This window comes from Corylus avellana, chromosome ca2 (genome assembly GCF_901000735.1).
Source record: "Corylus avellana chromosome ca2, CavTom2PMs-1.0".
Lineage (NCBI taxonomy): Eukaryota > Viridiplantae > Streptophyta > Magnoliopsida > Fagales > Betulaceae > Corylus > Corylus avellana.
The window spans coordinates 6,699,821-6,724,200 of record NC_081542.1 but is presented as its reverse complement, the minus strand read 5'-3'; the positions used below and the strand labels follow the sequence as shown (position 1 = coordinate 6,724,200).

The 24,380-nt window shown below is 37.2% G+C and overlaps 1 protein-coding gene and 2 long non-coding RNA genes across 4 annotated transcripts; 2 read left to right on the top strand and 1 right to left on the bottom strand.

Moving 5' to 3' along the window:
* Positions 1–2,400: 2,400 nt before the first annotated feature.
* LOC132172183 (uncharacterized) lies at positions 2,401–2,896 on the top strand. Its single transcript, XR_009439127.1, has 2 exons — positions 2,401–2,620; positions 2,716–2,896. It is a non-coding gene; the product is annotated as an uncharacterized LOC132172183 (long non-coding RNA).
* Positions 2,897–4,522: 1,626 nt separating this feature from the next.
* Positions 4,523–5,946, top strand: LOC132168710 (uncharacterized). The gene is made up of 2 exons (XR_009438917.1): positions 4,523–4,830; positions 5,673–5,946. It is a non-coding gene; the product is annotated as an uncharacterized LOC132168710 (long non-coding RNA).
* Positions 5,947–7,186: 1,240 nt separating this feature from the next.
* On the bottom strand, positions 7,187–24,107 carry LOC132168709 (uncharacterized). Of its 2 annotated transcripts, XM_059579730.1 has the most exons (16): positions 23,902–24,096; positions 23,487–23,653; positions 21,719–21,949; positions 21,226–21,540; positions 20,337–20,444; positions 19,442–19,631; positions 19,028–19,290; positions 17,819–17,948; positions 16,689–16,768; positions 16,161–16,409; positions 15,991–16,067; positions 12,837–12,928; positions 11,923–12,005; positions 11,037–11,108; positions 7,720–7,845; positions 7,187–7,498 (listed from the first exon to the last, which is right to left on the bottom strand). In XM_059579730.1, the coding sequence occupies exons 2-16, from the start codon at positions 23,619–23,621 to the stop codon at positions 7,448–7,450; spliced, it is 2,202 nt and encodes a 733-aa protein (XP_059435713.1). In that variant the 5' UTR covers positions 23,622–23,653; positions 23,902–24,096; the 3' UTR covers positions 7,187–7,447. The 2 variants fall into 2 exon arrangements, with proteins under 2 accessions (XP_059435713.1, XP_059435714.1); XM_059579731.1 differs by lacking the exons at positions 7,187–7,498; positions 7,720–7,845; positions 11,037–11,108; positions 12,837–12,928 and having other exon boundaries at positions 23,902–24,107.
* Between the last annotated feature and the right edge of the window lie 273 nt (positions 24,108–24,380).

Sequence of the window (24,380 nt, the reverse complement as noted above, 5' to 3'; positions counted from 1 at the left end):
ACTTTAACATGTCATACGTAAGAGGGCTAGAGGAGGCTACCTAAACCCATCATTATCTGCGATGATGGGCCTCTAGGAGCAATCATGCATGGGGGCAACTATTGGAAGGGGATAAAGGAAGAATGTGTACATGAGCTGGTTAGATCTCTCCCTCTTCTGGTGTACGTGTTGAAGGTGGCGCATGAGGTTCACGCGCCAAGAAGAGATGGTGTGAGGAATGGAGTGGGGTCGGGGAGAGCCAAGGTGGAAGAGTGCGTGGACAATGGAGACAGACTTCGAACAATAAATTTGAGTTGTGTGAGACATACGTGTGCCAACAACGGCGCATGGATTCCAAGTGCTATACGGAGTGGCACGTGGATGGTGTCATGAAGGAATTTTTTTTTTTTTGACATGTCCACATAAAAGGAGGGAGGATGATTCGAACTAGTAACTTCTGCTTCATTAGGCGTGGTCTCAACTGATTGAGCTACCTCTTGAGGACGTGTCATGAGAGAAATTAAGATGATGTTTTAGTGCAAATGTGAGGAAGTAGAGGCCAACAGATCTAGCCGTGTGAGAGAAAATAAGTGGAAAAATGAAAAAAAGGTCCACATACTCTCACCTTTAAATTTGAGAAAATATAATTGAAAACCCACGATAATGCCATGGATCTTGTAACTCATAGCAATGTCATGGGTCAACCTTTTAAAAAAAAAAAAAAAAAATTATTATCTTTTTATTAAAGGCATTTTTGTCATTTGTTGGATATTAATAATCCAAAGTTTGTCCTCAAGAAGTAGTTCAATCAGCTGGGACCACGCCTAATAAAACAAAGGTCACTAGTTCGAATCTTCCTCCTGTGTGAACATGTCAAAAAAAAAAAAAAACAAAATCCAAAGTTTAGAGAGACATTAACAATCTAATAATGGTTTAAATAGGGTATATAAACTTTTTTTCAAAACACTAATAAACAACGGGAAGGAGGGGAAAGGGTAGGGGCAAGTAAGGGGCCGGCGGCGATGAATGGGAGATGAGGAAGATGCATGATAGGAAGGAGTCTCGAACTCTTAAGCGAGGGTCTCCCTCCTAGGTCCCAGGACTCTCATGCAGGGGAGGAGGCTCCTTCCCTCACGGCGGAGATGGAAATCCCACTGTACATATATATAATTAGTGAGAGTCAATATTGACTCAAACGTACATGCATCATGCATGTGGGTTACCTAAAGACTAGTTTTAATTTGTTTCCACTTATTGAATTCCCGAATTCTATCTACCCTTCCTTTCTATACGAGCTAGGCCTTCAAAAATTAAATGTACATTAATTCTTTTGGGCTCATTAAACATATTGTGGGAACGAAAATAAATGTCTCACCCACTACAATTTCAACATGAATGCTCTCGATCGATACAGCTTCATTTGTTAGATGCCCGTCAGGACTGTCTTCCCACCCATTTAAGAAGCCACCTGTCCAATTTTTTTTTCATGATAAAAATCCTACAAAGTATAGTCACTTTGTATACCTATTCCTGTCACTACAAGAATCTATTTTTTTTGTCACGGACCATTAGTAACGTGTTTATGGTGTTAACACATTACTAAAGTTTAATAACGTGTTTGACGTGTTAAAAAATCGGTCGTAACTATTTCAATTTTAGTAACATTATGACACGTTACCACATGGTAACGTGACATTTTCAACACGTGACCAAATGGTGACATGCGGAAAATGACACGTTAGTATAAATTTATACTAACGTGTCGACAATCAACACATCACAATATGGTGACGTGGCAACAACTCATGAACTGTTGTGCCACGTCACTAAAAGGACAGTTTTTTGTAGTGTGTCGGGCAAATTTTAGACGTGTGCAAAGCGTACTCCTCCGCATAATTCGAGTAAGACTCTTACTTCAACAGCAAGTTAACACGGCCCCAAAGAACAAAGATTTTAAACTAGATACAAGACAGTTGTCCAAATATAAATCTAAAGAGTGAAGTTTTGCAAAATTTTAATATTTAGACAAGTGTTTATATTTACTTATAAGAATTTATCCATGTTGTAATTAACTTATCCATTGCTTGATCATAAAGGTCGGTCCACCCACGCCACGACGTGATGAGTGAAATGCATCATTAATTGTGAGGGTCACGTATAAGGGTGCATGTGGCATAATTAATTGATTCAAATTGGACCGACACCTGCCCATTTTAAAGCAACGAAAAATCTCCAAAGTCTTTGAAACTCCCCCGGGTGAATGTTAGGTCTAATTTTGAAGCTTTGAACGTTAGGTTTTGAATATTAGGTTAAAAGAAAAGTTGATCCAAGTATCCAAGAAACCCTCGGAATATGTACTTTTAATTTCTTAACCATTAAGCTTTCTTAATTTATCCCACAAAAAAAAATAAATAAATAAAATAAAATTCTCTCTCTTTCGAAGGTCTATATAAAGAGGCCTACACTGTATGCATGTTTAGTTCATTTCCATCTACTACATTGCAAGCTTGTGCATATTTCAAAAGAGAAAGACAGCGATGCCTCCGCCTTGGGGACCGCCACCGGGGCCTCCAGGCCCGCCCGGCCCATTTGGTTGCCTTGATTTCCTCTGTGGTGGTCTATGCCGCCTTGTATCATCCTGGTCAGTTTTTTCTTTTTTTTAATATATATTTTTTTTTTCTCTAATGTGACGAAACTCACGGTTATTTTTTATTTATTTTTTTTTTTTTATGACAGTTTATATGTGCTGTGCTGCTGCTGCATCCTAGAGAGCTGCTGTGGACCGATGTTTGGTGGGCCTGGTGGCCCGGGTGGCCCGGGTGGGCCACCCCGGTTCTGATCATCCGCTAACTTCCGAAACATGGTGTAATTTTTATGAGAGAAAACAGAAATAAAAAAAGCTTGTTATGTGATTTTATCGTTTGATGTTTTGATAGCTAGTCTTCAATATTCCTGCATTGTCATGGGTGGTGTTTGGGAATGTGAGAAAAGCTATGCCGGCATCGGTTAGGTTTGAGTTTAGTTGGAGTCTAATTAAACTGAATAAATGGTTGGTGTTTGGCACTTATTTTGGAAATATGTTCAAAGCAATGGTATTGTCAATGGGTGTAAAATTACTAAAATGGAGCTTGAATGCCACCAAAAAATATGGAACAATTAACTTCTAATGGAATTAGTTCGATTGGTAATGTAAACGTAGTAATCGTTATATAGATTATCACGTAGCTATTGGCATAATAAGCGCTACATGAACTATCATGTCAGTCTGTAAAAAACTTACAGTAAAAATAATAATACCTGCTTATCCTGAGAGTGTAAAATCTTGAAATGAGATGATGAGATTTTTTAGGAATAGTAAGATAGGGAGAGGAAAAGCGGAAACAAAAGGAGAAAAAAGATATGATAAATTTTGAGTTAGTTCAGCGTTAGACATCTACATCAACCACATCTAATTGTCTTAAGGCCTACGTCTTCTTTTATGAATCAAATTCAACAATACAACATTGCATGACCGACATACATATACCTACCAAAGATTAAGATAACAATTATATTGTGTCAACACTAGGAACAAATTGGGAACAAAAACAGGTCATTGTTTGACCTTGATGTCACTAAAAAACTATCTCTTGGCGACCACCTAGACCCTTCCTTTGGAAAAGACACAGAATAAAACAAAACACTGATCATGTGATGTCAAGGCCATTTTCAGTGTGCTACCTTTATTTTCAAGGTAATTGCAATCTCCAGCCACTTATGTCATTTCAGTGTGCTACTGTTTTCTATATATTTTGTGGCCATATAATCCTCTCTTCACTTAGAGCCAAGAAATAAAGAGAAAGATATTTTTTTAAGGGTAGGTAAGTTTGTGTTAGCGTGTTAGGTGACATTTAAACGAGTGAGTGACACAATACGATCCATATAATCTATTTAATAAATAATTCATGTTGGATTGACCCAAACTAAACCCGTTTGAATAGATTAAACTTATTGACAAAACAAAGAATCCTTTTCGTAAACGCTTATCCCCTTTTTAAAATGACAAAAAATACATAATTTTCTCGAATGTAAGCCAAATTTTATCAATCATGCATTAAGATATGCACAAAATATTATAACTATCAAATTTAGAAATTACATGCATATTGCGCAGTTCTAATGTTCTATGGGTTCAGATATATACGAGCGTTGTAGTTTTTACTGCATCTTCATACAAACTCAGATAGCAGTCCACACAACATTTATCACGACAACTACTAACTAATTAAACTGACAAGTCAAATACAAACTCACATGACAGTCTACATGACACTTACTACATTAGTAACTAAATAATTAAATTTACCCGTTAAATTTGACTTGTAACTAACGTGGTAAATAACATATAGACTCCACGAAGACGGTAGTAAAAACCGTAATACCTTAAACATTTTTCAACTAATATTAACCTCAAGATTGAATCCAAAAATTTGTTTTAGTGGAAACAGCCAGATCGATATGTGTTTTGTGCCCACAGTGAATAACAAAGTCAATGTAAAAGCAGGCACACATGTGAACTTTTGAATATTTGGTAAACAAAAGTAGACGGTACTCGGTGTATCCTTATCCTTTTGCTTGCAAGTCCAAGAGGGTGCTAGAAAGTCAAGAATCCTAAGCCATTGAGCTCACTACCTTTCCTTTTGAAGTTCCATAAATGCATGTACCCAACTAAAATTCCTACAATTGAAAAACAGAGAAGGATAGAAAGATGCCGGGTTGGGGACCGCCGCCGGGAGGGCCGCCTGGGCATCCAGGGCTGTGTGGTTGCTGTGATTTTCTCTGTGGTGGTATATGCCGGCTTGTATCTTCATGGTGAGTAACATGTCTCCAGCTTAATACTAACATGACCAAAATCAGTGATATTGTCCTTTAATTCTAATGTTATTATGTTTATATTTCTGGATTTTTAATGTCTATGTACGAGATAGAAACTTTGTCTTCTAAATGGGATGATTGCTGTATTATAGATGGGATTGGGATGGGGTGAAATTTTTTTTTTTAATATGTCCGCACAGAGAGTGAAAGAGAGATGAGTTGAAAAAAGATGTACACCCCCTTCTAAAAAAAATTTAAAAAAAAAACCCACTTAAAGAATATAAAGCTTTATGGCAGGAAAAATTATGAATTAGGCTCACAACCACCCAATCTTATTGTGTAACTCACTAATAGTGTATCAGTGCTATCAAGGATACTATAGTTTTTACTATAATCTTCTTATAAATTGACGTGATAATTCATAATTAGTAAAATGATTAAGAGTGTATGGTAGACAAGTAAATTGATAAGTTTGATTTTTTGCTTAATAATTTTACCAGTTATAAATTATTATGTTGGTTTGTAAGAATATTGCAGTAAACGTTGTACTAAACCAAACATTTTCCTTTGCTGCTGCTGGCTGAAGTACACCAAATAGTTTGTAATGATTATGAATTATCATTCATGAGAAATTTTATACGAATTCCCTCTCTTACACTCCCAATTGTTTACACTCTAACATGGTAGTTGCAGAAAGAGAGTAAACAGATGGATCAAAAAACCATCGCATTAAAAAAATAATTACTCAAAAATGTAAAAGAGAGAATTCGTAGATTTCTAAGTAAATTGCGAACATCTGGTTTTGTTAACCCAATTCATGTTTTGTTGGCACTTGGCAGTTTCTATTTCCTTTGCTGCTGCTGCATCATAGAGAGCTGCTGCGGACCAGTGTTTGGTGGACCGCCAGGGGGCCCTGGCGGCCCGCATGGTGGGCCTCCTCGCTTCTAAACAGCCCATTTTCAGTAGAGTTATTGTACATCCATGGTTAATCATGCATTATCCAGACCTAAATAAATAAAGCAACAAAAATATGATGTGTTTATTTGTTAATGCGGATATGTAATATATTGTTTTCTATATTTATTGATAGTTATATGTTTGACGCATTTTATATATTGTTGGGCAGAATCCATTTATTTCTCTATATTTATTTCCTCAATTTTTGAGTGTCAAAAACTCCTGGACAATATCTTCCGGGGTGTAAAAAAATTATATTTACTTACGATTTACCGGATATTTGTTTCAAGTATTTAGAATTGAAAAATGTTATATAAACTCTCTTTTATATTTGTAAGTGTGTACTCTCAAATGTTATAGTAAAAAGCTGACGTGTCAACTGTCACATTAGAAAGCAAGCACTTCTGAATTTGCCTGTACATTAGTGTGGTATCACATCTACTTGGTGAAAATGTATGTACACACATTTCCTTGTTATCCAAAAAATTAAAAAAGTGAAAAAAATAAAATAAAAATAACGTGAGAAATGTGAAAAGGAAGTGCATTATGATCTATGTCCACCACCCCAAAAAAAACAAAGGAGAGAAAGCTAGCTTAGGAGCAAAGTGGGGGTTAGGAAGATTCAAAAAATGAGATCGAGTTGCATGGGTTTAGGTGAGAATAAATCTTGCTTGGAGTTTGAGATGACTGGTTAATGAGTTGGATTGAAATAAGGTGCCTAGTTATTGCATTTTTGCGATACTCTAATATAGGATGTTTATATTTTATCATATCAGACAAAAAAAAAAACTTAAACATTCTTTTTTCACCAATCACCGCAACTCTCACAAGCCTCACTAGGGTGGTTGACCATCCCTTTGACTTCTTAGGAGTGGCCAAACCACCCTAGCGACCATTGAGGTGGTTCAGCCACCTTCAAGCAGCTAAAAGGGTGGCCGGCCACCTCTAGTAATAGTGGTGAGAAACTACGAGGCTTGTGAGGGTGACACACTATAAAAAGAAATAACTTTAAATTTTTGGTTGACGTGAAAGAACCTAAGTTGTTCATTTTAGGTAATACAGGATTTCAAGTGAAGGAAGAAAAGGCAGAGCTAAGTGGCTTCATTTTCTTGGTTTTTGAGAGGTTTTTGATGATGGGAGTGAGCCTGTCTAGGGATTTGCAAAGAATGATGGATCAGCTTGTTTGAAAGAAGGGTGCTTGTTAATCAGCTTGTTTGAGACACTCTTGCCAACAAAGACGAGAGGTTGGAGGCATTTTTCTGCCTCTATCGCCTATGGGGATTATTTTCCATTACCTGAAGATTATTTTTTGCCGACAATTTAACCCAACACCAGAAAACACAGAATATTAGAGTTCCAGAGGTGATTTTTCTGCAGAACAAACAGACAACCCGAGTAACAAATTTGAGAATTTACTTTCTCAAACCTTTCATTTTCATTCAAAATCACATTAAATGTTAGATTAAAAGTTCAGGTTTCTGGGTTCCCTCTATTCCTAGAGTAGATATTGGCTGGCTCCTTCAAATTCAAAGACCATGGACAGAACCCTTATCCCCGCTCCACAATACAACACCCCTGAAAGATGATACATCAATTTGATATTTATGAAAGGATATCTCAACCCCCCACCAAATTAGATCTACAAATCAACTCCTCCCTAATCTTCTCCGACTTCTTCGTCTTCTTCTTCAGGTGCCTCTCTCAACCACTGCAACCAGAAAACACACATATGAAGAAGATGCAAAATATTATGATACAACAAACAAATCAGGTGAAGTCTAAGAGAGGCATGATTCATCAATCTTAAGTTTTATTCCTGAAAAGTTGAACAATCCAGCGCATAAATGATGGCCACGCTGCAAGAACAACTAATTGATTTCTTTTTCCTTTAGAAAAGAGGAAAGGAGAACGATGAATAGTAATACTTACTTTAATGAATTCTTCCGACTTCTTAACAAAAACTTTATCCAAATCATCAGCGTCTTTTTTCTCATCATCCCACTTTAGAATAGCATCTTCTTGTATAATTTCTTTGTCATACAGAAGCCACAGTATCTGTAAAAGAACATAACAATGACTTGAATCAGCAGCAAACAACACAAAATACGATCAAAGCAAGACAAAAGCAAAAAGAACTAAGAATGCAAACAATCTCCATAATTTCTAATCACATGGCACCTATTTTGGCCAAGAATCCAGTTCCCTTTAGCCAACCAATTCACAAAGTTAAACAACTACAGAGCTAGAAAGGTCAATAGCCTTTCTGAGTAGATAAGAAAAGTTCCAACGACTTCAGTCCAATTGACAACATTTTCACAATCATCCTCCACCATTACAGAAACCCTGCCTCCTTCCATTACCAATCTCCACTTTATTTATGGTAACTTCACCAAAAAGTTGGAAAGTGGAAAGAAGGAATAGATCCTTAAGGTTTCACATGAAACCTACCCCAACACCAAGTTGGCCCAGGTTTCCAAGAAATAAACCATCTAAATTCATGAAACCAACCAGAAGATGGCTCTCAAAGTAGATCACGCTGAAGTAGACCAAATAAGGGCCAACATCATAACTTTCCAAAGCCATCTTCAGCTTTTGGCTCCGAAGCAAGGAAAATAGAAAGAGAACACCAAGGAAAAGACAAAAATTGGCTGCAAAACAGGCAGCCACTCCTGCTGCCTGATTACACAATCGTCTCATAGCCCACTAATGTTCAAGATGCAAATAATCTTCATGTTTAGAAAGTTGGTTTTTAATTTGCCAGTGGCAGTACTACTCTTCATCCATTGCATGAGCTGCTGGCCAAGACAATAGTAGCAGCAGTTTGATGAGCACATTGTGGTTTCTCCTACATTCATTCTTTTTTTTCTTTTTTATAAGTAAAGCTGTATAAATCAAAAAGCGTAAAGCGCCCCTAAGTACACAGAAAAACCAACGTTAGCCCACAAACAAAATGACCCCAATAAAAGAGCCCTAATACCCAAAAAAACCCTAAGCCTGCATACAGAACCCTGAAACCCCAAAAAAACCCTAAACTCACAAGGCAGTCGTCACCCTACCTTTGCGACTTTGCCCCTACTGTAGCCACTACCTCTAGCCTCAAAGTTAATGAAGCATTCCAAATTTTTAAGCTCCCTCTTCACATTAGTATTTGAGGCAAAAACCCCATCTTCACGATACCGAACCTCTTCAATGACTGAAAAAAGATCCTTTAAGTCTTTTCTCGTCATCCCCAAAAGACAACCCCATAGTGGGAGCAACTCCCATCACATTGAGCACCTCCTCGGAATAGCCCTCCACCCCCATCAATAGAGTGGCTGCCAGAGCCTCGACCATCAACTTCTTATTCAGCTGCGCACCTATATTGTTCTTCACTCTCCGAGAATACCCCTGTTGTGACTTGAAAATAAAAGTATAAATAGGTGCTCCACCCTCCGAAATAACAGGATGAGAGAGGCTAAGTCTCATACCCAGCTCAGCCGCCCCTAAGGAAAAACCACCAAAGAACTCTGGAGAAACTATCTTTGAGACGGTATGAAGGGCCTGTAACCTTGCTATCAGAGGACCCATCTTCTGAGAAGCAGAAGAATCTTCCTTGGCAACCAATGTTGACGAGGATGCCTCCTTCACCTTAGGCGGAGATGAGGAAATGGTTCTTGGCCCAAAAAACCCGCACCAGAGCAAGCCCTTCGCAGGAGAAGATTTCCTATCAGCCTTGCTAGGAGCTTCCTCCACCGCCGGAGATACAGAAACCACCGCAGCCTCCATCTTATTTGGGTCCATACTTACCAAAGGTTGAAGACTAGTCAGACACTCCACCGCAAAGAGAAGACCTTCACTGTGTTCGTCGGAGAAGCCATCAGAGACCACTGAAAGCAGCGGAGTTAACACCGGTGACTCAGAGACAGGCTCCATGCACTTGAGTAGATCACCTTGTACCACCGCCGACACCCTCTCCGTAGATGCATCCCCAAGACCCATTGCATGACCTGAAACTACCTCATCTCCCAAGAGAGAAACAAGACCCAACAAAGACCCAAATAAGGGCTCTAAATCCGGACCCAAAAAAAGGGGCCTAACCTTCTTGAGCGATACCTTAGGCCCAGCCCTCATCTTTAAACCACGAAATGATTTGGGCTTTAGGCTCAGCCTAGTAGAAAGGACCCGATCCATGTCATTAGCCCTAATAGTTTCGAGAACCCTCTTCAACAAGCGCAGAAGCTTCATCGTTTTCAACACTGGAGCGCCGCCTCCCTGAGAAAATCTCCTACCCAGCCTTCTTCTTTTGAGTCGGCGCACCATACTCAAACTCGAAACAATTTACTGGTGATCTCGCCTCCTCACCACCATTCACCAACTCAGAACAACCTGCCACCGGAACCAGATCTAAGTGATTCACGGACAACAGCTTCAAACCACCAGGAGCCGCGAAGAGCATTGCCACATAAGAACGAGTAGACAAAATATCACCACCGCCAGAGATAACTCTAGAGACCAGTGGCCGATCCTTTGCGACGATGAGCACTAGCAAATGCCGTAACTCAACCACGAATTGACGCCAACCCCATCCTCCACGGCCCTCAGGGAGCCAGATAACTCCTTTTTGGCCCCCCTCAGCAAAAACAGCCGCCTCTAAGAAACGGCCAGCCTTATTGCTACCCTTACGAACCATCAAAACCTCCACCTCCTCACGGAAAGATTTAACAAAATCCTCCTTCCCCTGATACAACAACGCCTCCTCCACTATGTCCAACAACCAATTAGAGCACCGAATCCCCAAAGAACAAGAACCACCGAAACTTTTCCTTCTTTCCTCCAAACGAATCCTTGACTTGCCTGTTTTCACCAAGAGAGAAAAGGATTTAGCTTCCACCGTAAAATGACATTCCATCTCAAGCTAACCAACCGTATCTCACGAACCAAAAACCAAGACTATAGCGGGACGCGCCGCCGCTAGAGGAAGAGAGAGGGAGAGTTTATTGGCCAAGAGAGAGAGAGAGTATATATATATATATATTGATCAACCGCATTGTCAATAGATATTATAGAGGGCAATATCGATGAATTTTTTCTAAAACTTCCTTGAACTATATTGATGTGATGTCATCTTCAAGATGCAAGAACAAGCACAAAATGTGTGTCGTGTGAACCAAAATATCATCATAGGGAAACATTATATATTGAAGCGGAGTGCACATCTCATTCTCTTCTGATGAGATCTACATTATAAAGTATAAAGATAAATATACCTGTGAGAACAATGGGGAGAACTCCATGGCAGATTCCAAACACATTTCTTCAAACTTTAGTATTACTTCAATCTGCAAAGTATTCAAGAAAAATTTATTAAACGGAATTGACTATGAAATAACGAGACTTATTTTGGTAACCACCAAAACCAAAGGAACTGGGTGCACAATATCTAATTACATTCTAGAACCAAGTTAATCATATTCCTTGTGTAAACATATCTAAAACTCAACTGCAATGACACATGACTCTGATATGTAAGATCAGCATTCAAGTTCCCTTGGTGAGAAATTACTGCATTACGAACTTAAAATCTACATAAATAATTTAAAGATGTAAAATGTAATTGGCACTCAGGTAAATGCTGGTGCAATGCCAACACTTTATTTGATTGGAGATAAGGACAAAAGAATTACTGGAAGGAATTTTTTTTTGAGATATTCCTAGAATCCCTCTATAAAGGGGAAAAATTAAAAAAGAAAAAAGAAAAAACAGGGAAGAAATAGAAACTCAATAAAGATTGTTCTATTGCGTGATACATATAACAAAGTGATGGGCAGCACCATGCACACCGCTTAAATTTAGTAGATGCATAGTCTGAAAATGGTTGAGATAAAATCCTCCTACCAGACGCCTAGCACAAAAACTAAATCGGGAGTCTAAATTTCTATAAATTAGTCTTTCCTCTTTTCTTATGAATTGACATAGGACAAGAATATGATTTGAAATCACCTAATTTAATTCAAAACTAGCGATCTTAAAAGGAGAATAAAAGGAAGGACTCATTACAAAACACCAAGTTCAGTAGTAGCACAAGCAGACATTGAAAACTTTACTGGTCAAAGAAACGGCAACAATTATCTAAAAGGATTATTATAAACAGACCTGGTCATCAATGTCAGTCAGGAAAGACTTCAGAAGTTTTTGCCATTGTGTAATTACATTCATGGCATTATTAAACAATTCACCTGAAAAGTAGATTAAGAAGAACCAAATTGTTTATTCCATAGATCAAAAGGCAAGGAAAATAATTTTTCATACATAAATGAAATCTGTTACACAGAAAGATATGATAGCATTAGGAAGTAATGTACAAACAAGATATGCTATCATTGAAACAGGACTGAAACCATGACAAGTTCAGTTGATGTGTATCAACCTTATCCTAGCCGGCCCTGGACAGAGCAAACCCCAATCCAAATCCTCACCAATCCCAAGTCCCTCAAAAGTACAGAAAAACAGACACAGTTTTCTTCAGTGTTGATACTTTTAACAACTTATTTCGGGCCAAAATAAAGGGGGCACAACTAAGGATCGAGATATGTAAAGGGCCTTAATTTTTAACAGAAGAATATTTTTAAAAGTACACAGTAAGATGATAACGCCTTTCAGTTCTTATAATATAATAGGATTACTCTAAAGATTTCTCAATATATAAACTATTGATGAATGAGGATCTATAAATTATAATTAGGTGTTCAGTCATCCATAAACATAACTCACTCTCTTCACACACACATAGAGAGAGAGAGAGAGAGAGAGAGAGAGCAGACTACATAAGTAGTTATGGTATGCAACACGAATAAACAACTTTTGCCAAAAAAACGTTTTTTGACTTAAAAGCTCTATTTCTCAAACGCAATCCCAAACAAGCTCTTAATCTAATTTAGACATATTCAACAAAATTCAAAAAGCCACTATCACTTTCGAGCATAAAGAGCTTTTATTTGAAATCAAATAAGAAATGAGAATCCTCTACCTGAATGTATATCAAAACAAGAAAACATAGAAAAACTTACTAGGTGAGCTATGTGGAGTTTCTAATGACAATTTCATCATTGAATAAAATATAACTCCAGCAGCGTCTGCACATGACTTCGTGCATGACATCCTGTTAAATAAATGGCCAAAAAAGTTATATGATAAGCAACTAATCCACACAGAACAAAGCATTCTATACTTAACTCGGCTAAACCTCATACCAACTGAATATATATAAAAGCATTATCCCAGTAAATACATCCAAACATAGCCTAGAGAAAAAAATGCAGAAGAATCATATAAAGTCTGCATTTGGATGGAAATGGGGAAGGGTTTGCAATGCTGATGTAGGACAAATTCCAAAAGCTGTGTATAATACTTATTTCTTCAGCTAGGGTTTTGCCAACAGAAGATTTTAGAGATTGGAATAACTGGTGAAGGAGATCAACATTGGCATATTAGATTTCTGAGATCTTCACAAGATTGGGTGCTTGAATCAGTTGACATTTTCTTGGAGCTAATGTATTATATTCCATTTGTTGAAGTGGAAGATAAAATGTTTTGGAGACTTTCTAAGAATGGAAGATTCATGATTATGAGACTCATAATGGGGTTTAGCCATTGAATTTCCTCCGAAAAGTATTTGGTGTGTCTAGGTACCGACAAAAGCAGCATTCTTTGGATAAACACCTGCTTTGGGTAAAATACTGACAGTTGATAACTTGGAAAAAAGGGGTGAGTAGATGCTGCATGTGTAAGAATAATAGTGAGAAGGTAGATCATCTCCTCTTACATTGCATTGTACTAAAAGAATTGTGTTTGTTTGCCTTATCTTATTGAAGTGTATTGGCTGATGCCTCGGACTGTGATAGAAGTTTTTGCGAGTTGGAAAAGAAGACTCATTACCATGAGCCCTTTGCATCATGTGGACATTTAGAGGTTAAAAAAATAATCACTTTCAATGATGTCAAGTTTAGCAGAAACTTGCTTAAAACTATTTCTTACACTCATTAATTGATTTGTGCATTCTTTGGGAAGCAAACACTGATTTTCTTTTGAATTTTAAATTGTAACTTATTGAGAGGTGAAAGCTCTAAATAAGCTTTAACTTCTAACTTTTATAGAAAGCTTTAATACATTTTTTTATAAGTAATCGAAATATCATTAAAAGCGAAAAGCGCTACTTAGGTACACATGGAATATACAAGAGAAACATCTAGTTAGACGGAGAAAAAAGAACAAGAAAATCATGAAAACTAAGTACCCAAGAAGCTACAAATGTAGATGTCCAAGATTAAAGAGTAAAAAAGAAAAATGACTCAAGCTCTGCTAACGTCCTATCACGCTCCTCAAAAATTTTGTCAAGTCTTTCCCTCCAAAGACACCACAAGAGGCAAGAAGGCATCATCTTTCACACAGCAACACCCAGAGTGCTACCACCAATCCACCAACAAGCAAACAAGTCAACTACTCTACTATGCATCACCCAAGCTAGCACAAAACAACTAAAAAAGACATAAGGTGCAAGCAACCTCACAATGGAGGAGAAGATGGTCTACGAACTCCCCATTCCTCTTATACGAACAACACCTATCGACCACAATGACAAGCCGCTTCCTAAGGTTGTCCATAGTAGGGATATTTCCTGTGGCCACCAACCAAGCAAAAAAGGTTGCTCTCAAAGGAACCTTGGTCCGCCAAATACTCTTCTAAGGAAAAGGAGTGCCATCATTACAAGCAAGGACACTGTAGAATGAGCTAACAACGAACAACCCTTTTCTGGAGAGGACCACCAAAGCTTGTCTTCACCATATCTCACCTAAGTACAACAAATTGAAGAACGAGGCCCACCCGATCATGAACTGATCTAGGAAAGCTTATGTTACACTCATTCAAGCCACCAGAAAACTCCAAGTGCGGCGCTACTGAAGCATCCCTTGCACAAGCAATACCATATAAATCTGAAAAGGCTTCCTTTAGAGCATTCTTCCCACACCACAAAACAACTCTCAAAGACTTGAAGCTTTCATTTCTCAGATCTCTTCATGAGTGGGATAGAGTACTAGTAGTCTCTCTTTCTAATCTTTTTTTAAAAAAAAATCAAATATCCTAAGTTGTTTTCTTTTGGTGTTTCTCTTGTAACTTCCGATCACCCCTTTTCTATATCAATTGCTACGCCACACAGTACAGTACTGAATTGTGTTGTCACACCTCTTTTCCATATCAACTGCTAAGCCACACAGTACAGTGCTAAACTGTGTTGAACACAAGGACAAAGACCTCCAACCATAGGTTCCATACTACTTTATTTAATGTTATACAAACCAGACAGTAATTGATGGGATTGATCTTATTCCTCTATTCTCTAACTGGGTGATGCAACATTTGTAGGCCTACTCTTTGGCTGCTCATCTGTGGTTTCTGAGCATAATTCTCAAATCTGCCTTTTACATTATACTTATCAACACCGTCTGAGTCGATTACCAATTCCTTTAGAGTAATGCTAGAAGGAAGATTATGTATCCTCCTAAATGTAATGTGGCTTTTACAATCACCATTGAATTCAATGATTATTATTAGATTTTGATCTATTAATAATTTTAAAAGCCAAATCAAATTTGGCAGGACACAATAAGGACTCTAGTCATCCTTCTAGCATTACTCATTCCTTTATAACCTTGAACATTGCAACACAGTAATACAAACACTTCTTTTCAAAGTACCAAGTGTGAAACTCACCAAATGGATAAGAAAATGGACAAGAAGAGGAGAGGAAGGGGAGTGAATAGTTTGTGGAGTACTTAGGAATATATAAGCTAGTAATTAAACCAAACCAAGTCAAAGAAACTTTGTAGGCAGGTTACAAACATCATTAAAGTATGTCATCATTTTTGGCATCAAAAATTAAATATTCAAATGCATATTCCATTTTTTCCAGATACATAATATTTGTCCAAAAAGTCTTTGTCCAATGAGCCATAGCTCAAATGGCTCCTCTCCCCCATGAAGGAACAGGAAGGAGGTTAAGGCTGTGGGTTCAAGAGCTACTAGGTATGTGACTAAAAAAAAAAAAAACAGAAATAGGAAAAGAAAAATTAAATATAATGAAACACAATAGTAGAGGCACAATTACGCAAACAACGGAGTGAATTGAAGCAGTTTAAAGTGTAAATACAAAAAAAAATAACATACCGCAATGTGTTCAGTTCTAAGATTGCAGAGCCTTCTTCAATATTTTCATGCACAGCCCGTAGAAAAGTTGCTTCAGCCTGCAAATGATAATGGCTGAATAAATGTTCATTCTCTGTAAATGTGTATCCACTAACATCATCATTTCTGGTTTGACATTATTTTTTTATCACCTCCGTCTCAAAGGAGTCACCTCTGGAATCCTCATTGACATCATCATCTGAATCATTATAGTCAGGTTTCAACTCTCCCGCAGTTGGGAGAACACTGCCATCATGGGTTAACAACACCAGATCATCGTCAGTAGTTTGCATTGCCTCGGCAAGCTTATCTGCAGGAATTGGTGCAATTGAATGTCTCCATTCTTCTTCATGGCTTCCTTCACATACTGACCAAACATATCCAACCCCACCTGTACCAAGGTGATCAATAATAGTAACTGGTATGAGAGTCATGACATATTAGTTAATGATCTCAAACATTGATTTGTTCTTTCTTTCTTCCCAGTTTTATTTTATAACCAAAAATAAACCCAAAAAAGAAGAAGAAGAAGAAGAAGAAGAAATAAATGTTCATTACCAGTTTTTTTGTTTGCCAGTTACTGAAAAATCTGCCACATATGTGACGGAAATAAGCCTGGACATTTAACTCTATCAGGTTAGTGTATCCTGAGCATATACCAAAAGAAAATGCCAGCTAACCTCATAAGTAGGCCAACTTTGTTTCTCCAATAATTGGGATGTCATCGCCTCTTTTGACCCTTCCAATGTACTTGTGATTGCTGCATATAAAAAAACTTATAATAACGCACAACAGCACTTCAAAAAGTTATATACATCTTAACTGTCAACAACTAGTATAAGGCAGAAGAATTGTAAGGCATTAAACAACACAGCTAAGAAAGCATCAGTATAAAGACACTCTGGCCTCATCTACCAAAACACATATGATGTCTAAAACTCCATTTGCAATTTGTTAGCAGCAAAGAAATAAGTATAGCTCTAATACTTCAGTCTTTGGAAAACACAATTCATACAAACACGCACAAATATATTTATATGTGTGTAAACATGCATAGATAAACTTTGATAGGGCGGCGCCCTATAAAGTTTAATGGGATCTCACCCATTTTCGCTTTCAATGGTGAGATGTTTTACAAATCCGAATCATTCAAAAACCTACAAAATATGAAGGTGGATAGCTTTCAAATTTTGCTTAAATTAATGAAGTAAAATGATTGATATCTTTACTTATATTTGAACAGTGATTACTTATTCTTCTTTTTTTATGTCGAGGAACCTCTCCAAGGCAGGGCCCTTCGGACCCACCCCTGCAGAGTCAACCTCAATCTCGTGCACTGCACCCTCAGAAGTTTCCCTACACGGAACTGGTTAAATCGCTAACTTTTCACCAGGGGGTGTGGTCCCAAGGGACTGTTTGCACTCATGAGGGGTTGAACCTTAGAACTTGAACGGAGCAAACCCTCAAGACCAATGTCTTCACCACTTGGGCCAACCCCTTGGGGTTAGTGATTACTATTATGTATGCGTCAATAAATAAGGTTCACACACATAGATATGTATATGGGAACCCCGCCAAAAATTTTGTTCTTTCCATACAAATTCTTAATTCCTCATCACTTCAAGGCACCCCCACTTTAAGGAAGCTTAAGAGGTTTATATTATCTAAGAATTATTATCAGTAACCTTGATCTCCTGCCCATATCATGGTTAGATCAAGGCTATACGCTTTGCAAAAACAATTAATCTAACTGTAACTTAACTAGACAAGCCAGAAAAGTAGGAAAAAGATGGGATGCAGTAGAAGTTACATAAAATTTCAACAACCCCGCTGCTATCGTCAGCATACTCCAGCTCCTCATCACTATCCTGCTTAATTGGTTGTGGATGCAATGATACCTTTGAGTATGAAGGAACAACAAACTGTTGCCCTATTACAACCTGGAGGATAAGAAATTTCAAAACACCATACAAACTACATATAGTCATAAATCACAAAAGGATCATAACTTTCAATATTTGTACCTTGCAATTATTATTTTTCAAAAAAGAAAGATGAATTTGAAAAGACACAAATAATATATACCAAAACTTAATGAAGCAGATAGGAAATTTAATTAATTAAGTTGATTCAAAATTGACCGATCAGGTGGATTTTTCAGCTAAAAAGGGGTGGCACCACTTTGGAGTCATGTGCGCCCCAAAAGCAGATGTCCTTAAGTTTTGCTTGTTCGCTTCTTTATATATGTTTACTGTATATCATAGTCTTGAGTACCCTCCTTTCTTCCGGAGAAAGTGCCCACCTTAAATTAGCTTTCTTGCAACAAGGACTTAACAACGAAAATGTATGAAGAAGGATAAAAACACATAGCCACATTCTTAGCGATCAAGGTAATATTTAACTCAATGTATAGAAGAAGAAAGCAGAAGCTTAACAAAAAATTAGAGCTTAAGAGTCTTCAGCTTAATTTCATAACCAAGAACATCTCTACCAATCATTCCATATCAGTGGATACCCAATGTCAGAACCCTATAAGTAGATCAACAGTCTTGATTACATTGCACTTTTTTTGACAAGTAATTTCATTATTATTAGCGCAAAGGGGTGCAACCCTAATACACAAAAAGCATACAAGAGAACCTCTAATCTGAACAAAAATTCAAAAAACCTGAGAAACTAGAAAAATGCACATATGAAATTCTACATTCATACAAATATGCTGTCAATCAAGAAGATTTCCAATCCCATAACAATATCACTATATCCGTTTCCAATGAATTTATTCCCTCACAATAAAAATTTTATTCTAACATATGGACTTGTAATCAGTAAACATCTTGTTGCCATGTAGTTTGGGAACCAACCCAACAGTAAGATGAACTGGAGAAGAATAATAATTTTTTTGATAAGTAATTGAAGTTTTATTAAAAAGCGTAAGAAGCCCCTAAGTACACAGAAAGCAAGAGAATAATAATTTAGCAATTCAAACAAGGTATAGCAGAGATATAGAGACACATACCTTAAAAGATAAAACCACGCCAGGTTCCAAAACTGCTCCTGACTTCATAACCACTCCATCACATACTATTGCATGCATTATCTTACAGTCATCTTCAATAATGACATTATCCCATATATAGGAACCTTCTATTGAAACATTTGATCCTATAGTACAACCTTCCCCAACAACTGAATTTGAAATCTTAGTGTTGCTCTCAATCTTGGTACCATTTCCAATAACAGTAAAAGGACCAATTTCTGCAGAACGAGATTGCACTACTTCTGGTATAAAAAAAAATTAAAAAACAAAAAACAAAAAAAAACAAAACCCCAAAGTTTATTAAATCGTGTTTAATGGAGAAAGTACAACAGAATATGTAACACTTGTAACCAACTACATAGATTATTGACCAATTAGATCTTTGATCATTACCCGATGCTCGATACATTCCCTGTCTTTCAAGTTTGGTGGCAGAGTTCCCAAAGAACTTAACATCTGGCACAAATGGGTATGTCCACCTCTGGATTATGTCCTTACTAATGGTGTCATAGCTTCGGAAGTTATCAATTCTAGCCGCATAACTTGAGTGAATTTCATGAGTGAAGATTTTGTAGCCCATAATCTGATAGAAAAATATGGATATCTTAGAAGTGTGAAATGAAAAACACCAAAACCAACAGAAAATGTCTAATTATCGAACATACTATTAACAAGAGGGAAGCAAATATAAGCCAATAAAATGTTATTCATTGTAAATGAGCATACTAAATGTTTTGACTTCTTTTAAATGTGCCAAAATGGAAAGAGATGTCTTAATAACATAACTAGATACTAAGAAAAAAATAATAATGAAAAAAATCTGAGACGCTTAAACATTGCAAAAAAATGAAAATTTATGATTCTGCTAAGGAAAACTTTTTTACTCAATTAATGAAACGACATCTATAGTCATGCATGCATAAAAGAGTGTATGTATTTTTTTCATTGGATGCAAAGAAGGAATGTAGAACACATCCATTCTGTTAACCACCCTTCTATCAAAGATATCTACACAAGCTTGTGACAAATGCTGAGATATTTAATAAAATTTCTATCTACGTCTTCTAATCAAATAAGGTTCAATTTACACTTTGAAAACATACTTAGAAACTAATACAGGGAGACATCAGTTGGCAGGGAGATCCATCATCTTATTATGTCTGTGTCTTTGCAACACGCATATGTAAATGTGTAGAAGAGGGGGCTTGTCAGCGTACCAGCAGATTATTTGCACATGAAAGTAACTAAATTTAGCTTACAGAAGAGATGTATAATGAGTTACACATACATCATCAACAAGCAAGGCCTTGACAAAATGGCGTCGTAGATGTTGATAATCAAAATTGTCAGTAAAAAGGCTAAGCACTTCTGGCGAGCAGATGTCAATATAGCAATCCTACAGAGAATAAATTAATAATTTAGCATAAATTTGTATCACAGGTCTCCTTAGAGAAGAGACATATAAATGAAGAGAAAACTAATAATAATTTCAGATAGAATGCCAATGAATCTACTGACAACAAACTGAAGCAGCCACAGCATGGAGTGTAAATGCAGATTTAGCCAGTAACAATATTATAGTGCCTTCTTATGCTTGGCACACACACACAGCACTAAAAGCAACCATCCAACCCTCAACAACAGTGCCCAAAGAAAAGGGTTAGGGAGGTGGTGAGACATAAGCGAGAATGGGTCCTTTAAAGTACAAGAAGCAGCCCATGCACATTCACTGCCTCAGCGATTTCAGAAAATCTTGGACTGAGACAACCGCAAGACATGAATACCATCACTATATAAGGACAAAGAAACACTTTAAATACCTTCTTAGAAAATTGTAACAGGCAAGCATTATAATGTCAAGTAATATTGGCTATCAAAGCGAATCAAAACTCAAGCAATTTCCTTATTATCGAATTGAGTAAAGCCACTGCAGTGTTTCATTTCCTTCATCACTCTACAATAAATTTTGGTCATTGTCATGATAAAAATAACTTCTTAGAGAAACAGCTATTGTAAGAAGACAAATTAGCACTAGTTTGAAGACCAAAACAAAAGCCACAGGGAGGAGGAATTTACCACTAATAGATTACTACGAAAGCTGAAAATAAATCTTATTTTTATAAGGTACTGTGAAAATAAAACTAAAAGATTTTGGGGGAAAGATTCAAGAAATAAACCTGTGCATCGTTGTGTAAAGAAATTGATGGATTATCAGTGAGCAGCAACTTATCAAGACATATCACCCCTTTTGAATAGTCTGCCTTGTCCTCATAATATAAAAGCTGCTTAGTATTAGGATCTATTGCCATAAACAGCTCATCAGTACCAAGTCGAGATTGGCGAGTAATTGGAGAAGGCTTTGACCGTCTAATAACCATGGTCATTACAGCATTACTATCTTTCTTCTTTCTCTCCTTATGTTCTTTAAGCACCTGTGTAAGTGACATGTTGCTCACAGTATCTCCGCTAATAAGGACGAAATCTCCATTTATCTTCAAAAGCCACAGAAGATGATAACTTCGTTACACTATGAAACAGCAAGTTCTAAATGCAAGCATAGGTGGAACTCCATTCATTAAGAACAAATAATTAAAACTGATTGGAACAAAGGACATTCCAACTTCTCATAAAGACAGAAATATAAGATGGGAAATTGAGACATGGACATACCACATTACGCTCATAAATTACACGCAAAGCATCACCAGCACTGATAGAATTGTGGGACTCTATCGTTGTGACCGAGAAGTTTGGATGAGAAAACCACTCAGAACTCTTCAAATAATCAATCACTTGCTTGGAATGAGCACAGCAAAAGACAATAACCTCTTCAACACCAGCAGATTCAAGCCATGCTAAGGTGTAATTTATCATCGGGACATTTACTAACGGTAATAATACCTTCAACACCAAAAAGCTTACATAAGTGCAAGAATTGGTATCAAAAGAACAAAAAAATCTTTTTGCAAGACATACGAATTCACAAGTTTGGCCTCCGTACAAGCCCATGGCATTGTTTATATACAAATTCCCAAAGAATTTCTTTTTATTAAAAATTAAAAATTAAAATTTTTTTTTAAAAAAAAGTATCACTAAATATTGAAACATCTCAATATGCAAGTAACACAGGCGGTCATCAAAAACATCCAAATTTTAAGAATGTATTTTTATTTCATATTTTGTCTAATATATTCTTGTCTACGCATTCTTGTGCAAGAAAATAAAGAAGTTAATAAGTGAACCTCCTATAGCAGCGAAAATGGAGGGACAAATACTTGAACAATACATCTTATATTTTTTTTATCACATAGCTCAGTTAAACAAAGAACTATCCCATTCAAGCATGAAATAGCAAAAGAAAAAAGATTAAAATCCAAAAGCCCCCAACCCCTTTTCTTCTTCGTCACCTATAAGCAACAAACGGGGCACAAAGAAGCCAAAGTTATCAAATGAATACACAAACTTCATCTTAAAACAATTTTCAACCGAATTTTCTCTCTTCGTAATCACGTTAAATTAGCCTCCAAGGAAAATTTATGAAGAATACAAATATTCCAAGCAATGTACATGAATAGCATAATTCAACATCCCACATAGATTCATATGCACCTATATCTATGCACACATGCGTGCGTTCATACATTTATTCGTATAAAACATAGATACCAACATAGGCAATGTAGATCGTATTTGCTGGTCTTCGTCCAAGAAGGGCAAGTTTGAGGTTAAGTCGCTCTTCAAGGCCTTATCCAATTCTAATCATGAGGTGTTTCCTTGGAAGAGCATCTGGCGTACTAAGGTGCCTCTGCGAGCGGCATTTTTAGGTGGACCACGGCCCTAGGCAAAATTTTGACTCACGATACTCTGCGTAAGAGGAACCTAATGGTAGTGGAATGGTGTTGTATGTGCAAGAAGACCGAAGAGTCAGTCGATCATCTTCTTCTCCACTGTGAGCTCACAAGTGCTCTTTGGCATACGATTTTTAATCGGTTTGGATTGCATTAGGTCATGCCTTGCAGGGTGAGGGACTTGTTCGATAGCTGGTGGTCGGGAGGACGATCTCGAAGCGCGGTTGTGTGGAAGATGATCTCTCTGTGCCTTATATGGTGTATATGGAATGAAAAAAATACCAGATGTTTTGAAAATTCCACTAGGACTATAAAGGAATTGACTCCTCTTTTCTTCTTTACTCTTTACTCTTAGACGGCCGCTTGGCTAGTTCCTTTAGTGATTAGTTTCTCTGACTTTCTTTTTCATTTATCTCCCTCGTAGGCGCTCTCTGTTTATACTTTTCGTGTATGTAGGTTGCGCCCCTTTGCGCATTTTATATATCATTATTACTTATCAAAAATAAATAAATAAAACATAGATACCAACATCATATATGTATGTACGTACGTACAAAGATACACAAAATCGAGAGAGAGAAAGAGATTACTTTGGGGCGTTCTAGGGTGATGGGACGGAACTTGGTGGCGAAGCTATCAGCCAAGAGGATGGCCTGCAAGGGTACGCGTGTCAGTTCCTCGGGGTCCTCGGCAACCCTATTTGCACCCTTTCTCTGTACACCCATTGCTACTCCTCCTTCACCCTCCTTAAGAAACTCTGGAAATCAAAGATACAGTAATTCCACGGATATCAATTAAAATCAGAGAGAATTGAAAGAAAAAACAAAAAAGATATGAGCCTCCACAGATTGCTTATAGCAATGGATTGAAATTGTTATTGGATGATTAGCCTAGGGCACTTATATTAGAAAATAAACCGAATCTTAATAAGAATAAGAATTAATAACCCTAAACTTTGTAGAGAAGAAATCTTAATTATAGTAATATAAAATAGAGGGTTCGTACCAAGAGAATTGTGAGCTAAGAATTGCGATTTCGTAAAGGCCCAGTTTCAAATCAAAATTCCTAATCAAAAACCGAGAATTGGAACTAAAGAAAAACCCTAATTAAAACCCTGTGTAGTAGAGAAAGACGGCCTTATGATGTGAAGCAGAACACTCTGACTGTTTTGGGCTTGGCTCATCTACGGTCACAACTATGCATCGGTTTTCATTAGCGAATAAGGGCTTACCCAAAGGGGTGGTTCAATTCTAGGGGTGTAAACGAGCCGAGCTTGAGCGAGCTTCCCTTGTTCAAGCTTGGCTCGTTTAAATTTTACTCGAGCTCGAGCTCGAGTCGAGCTCAAGAGTGAGCCAAAAAAATCGAGCTCGAGCTAATAATAAGTCGAGTCGCGAGCTGGCTCTTATATTTAATGTTTTTGTTTTAAATTTTTTTTTTTTAACTTCATGTACTCTTAAATGGCTTAAGAAGTTAGTTTGCATATG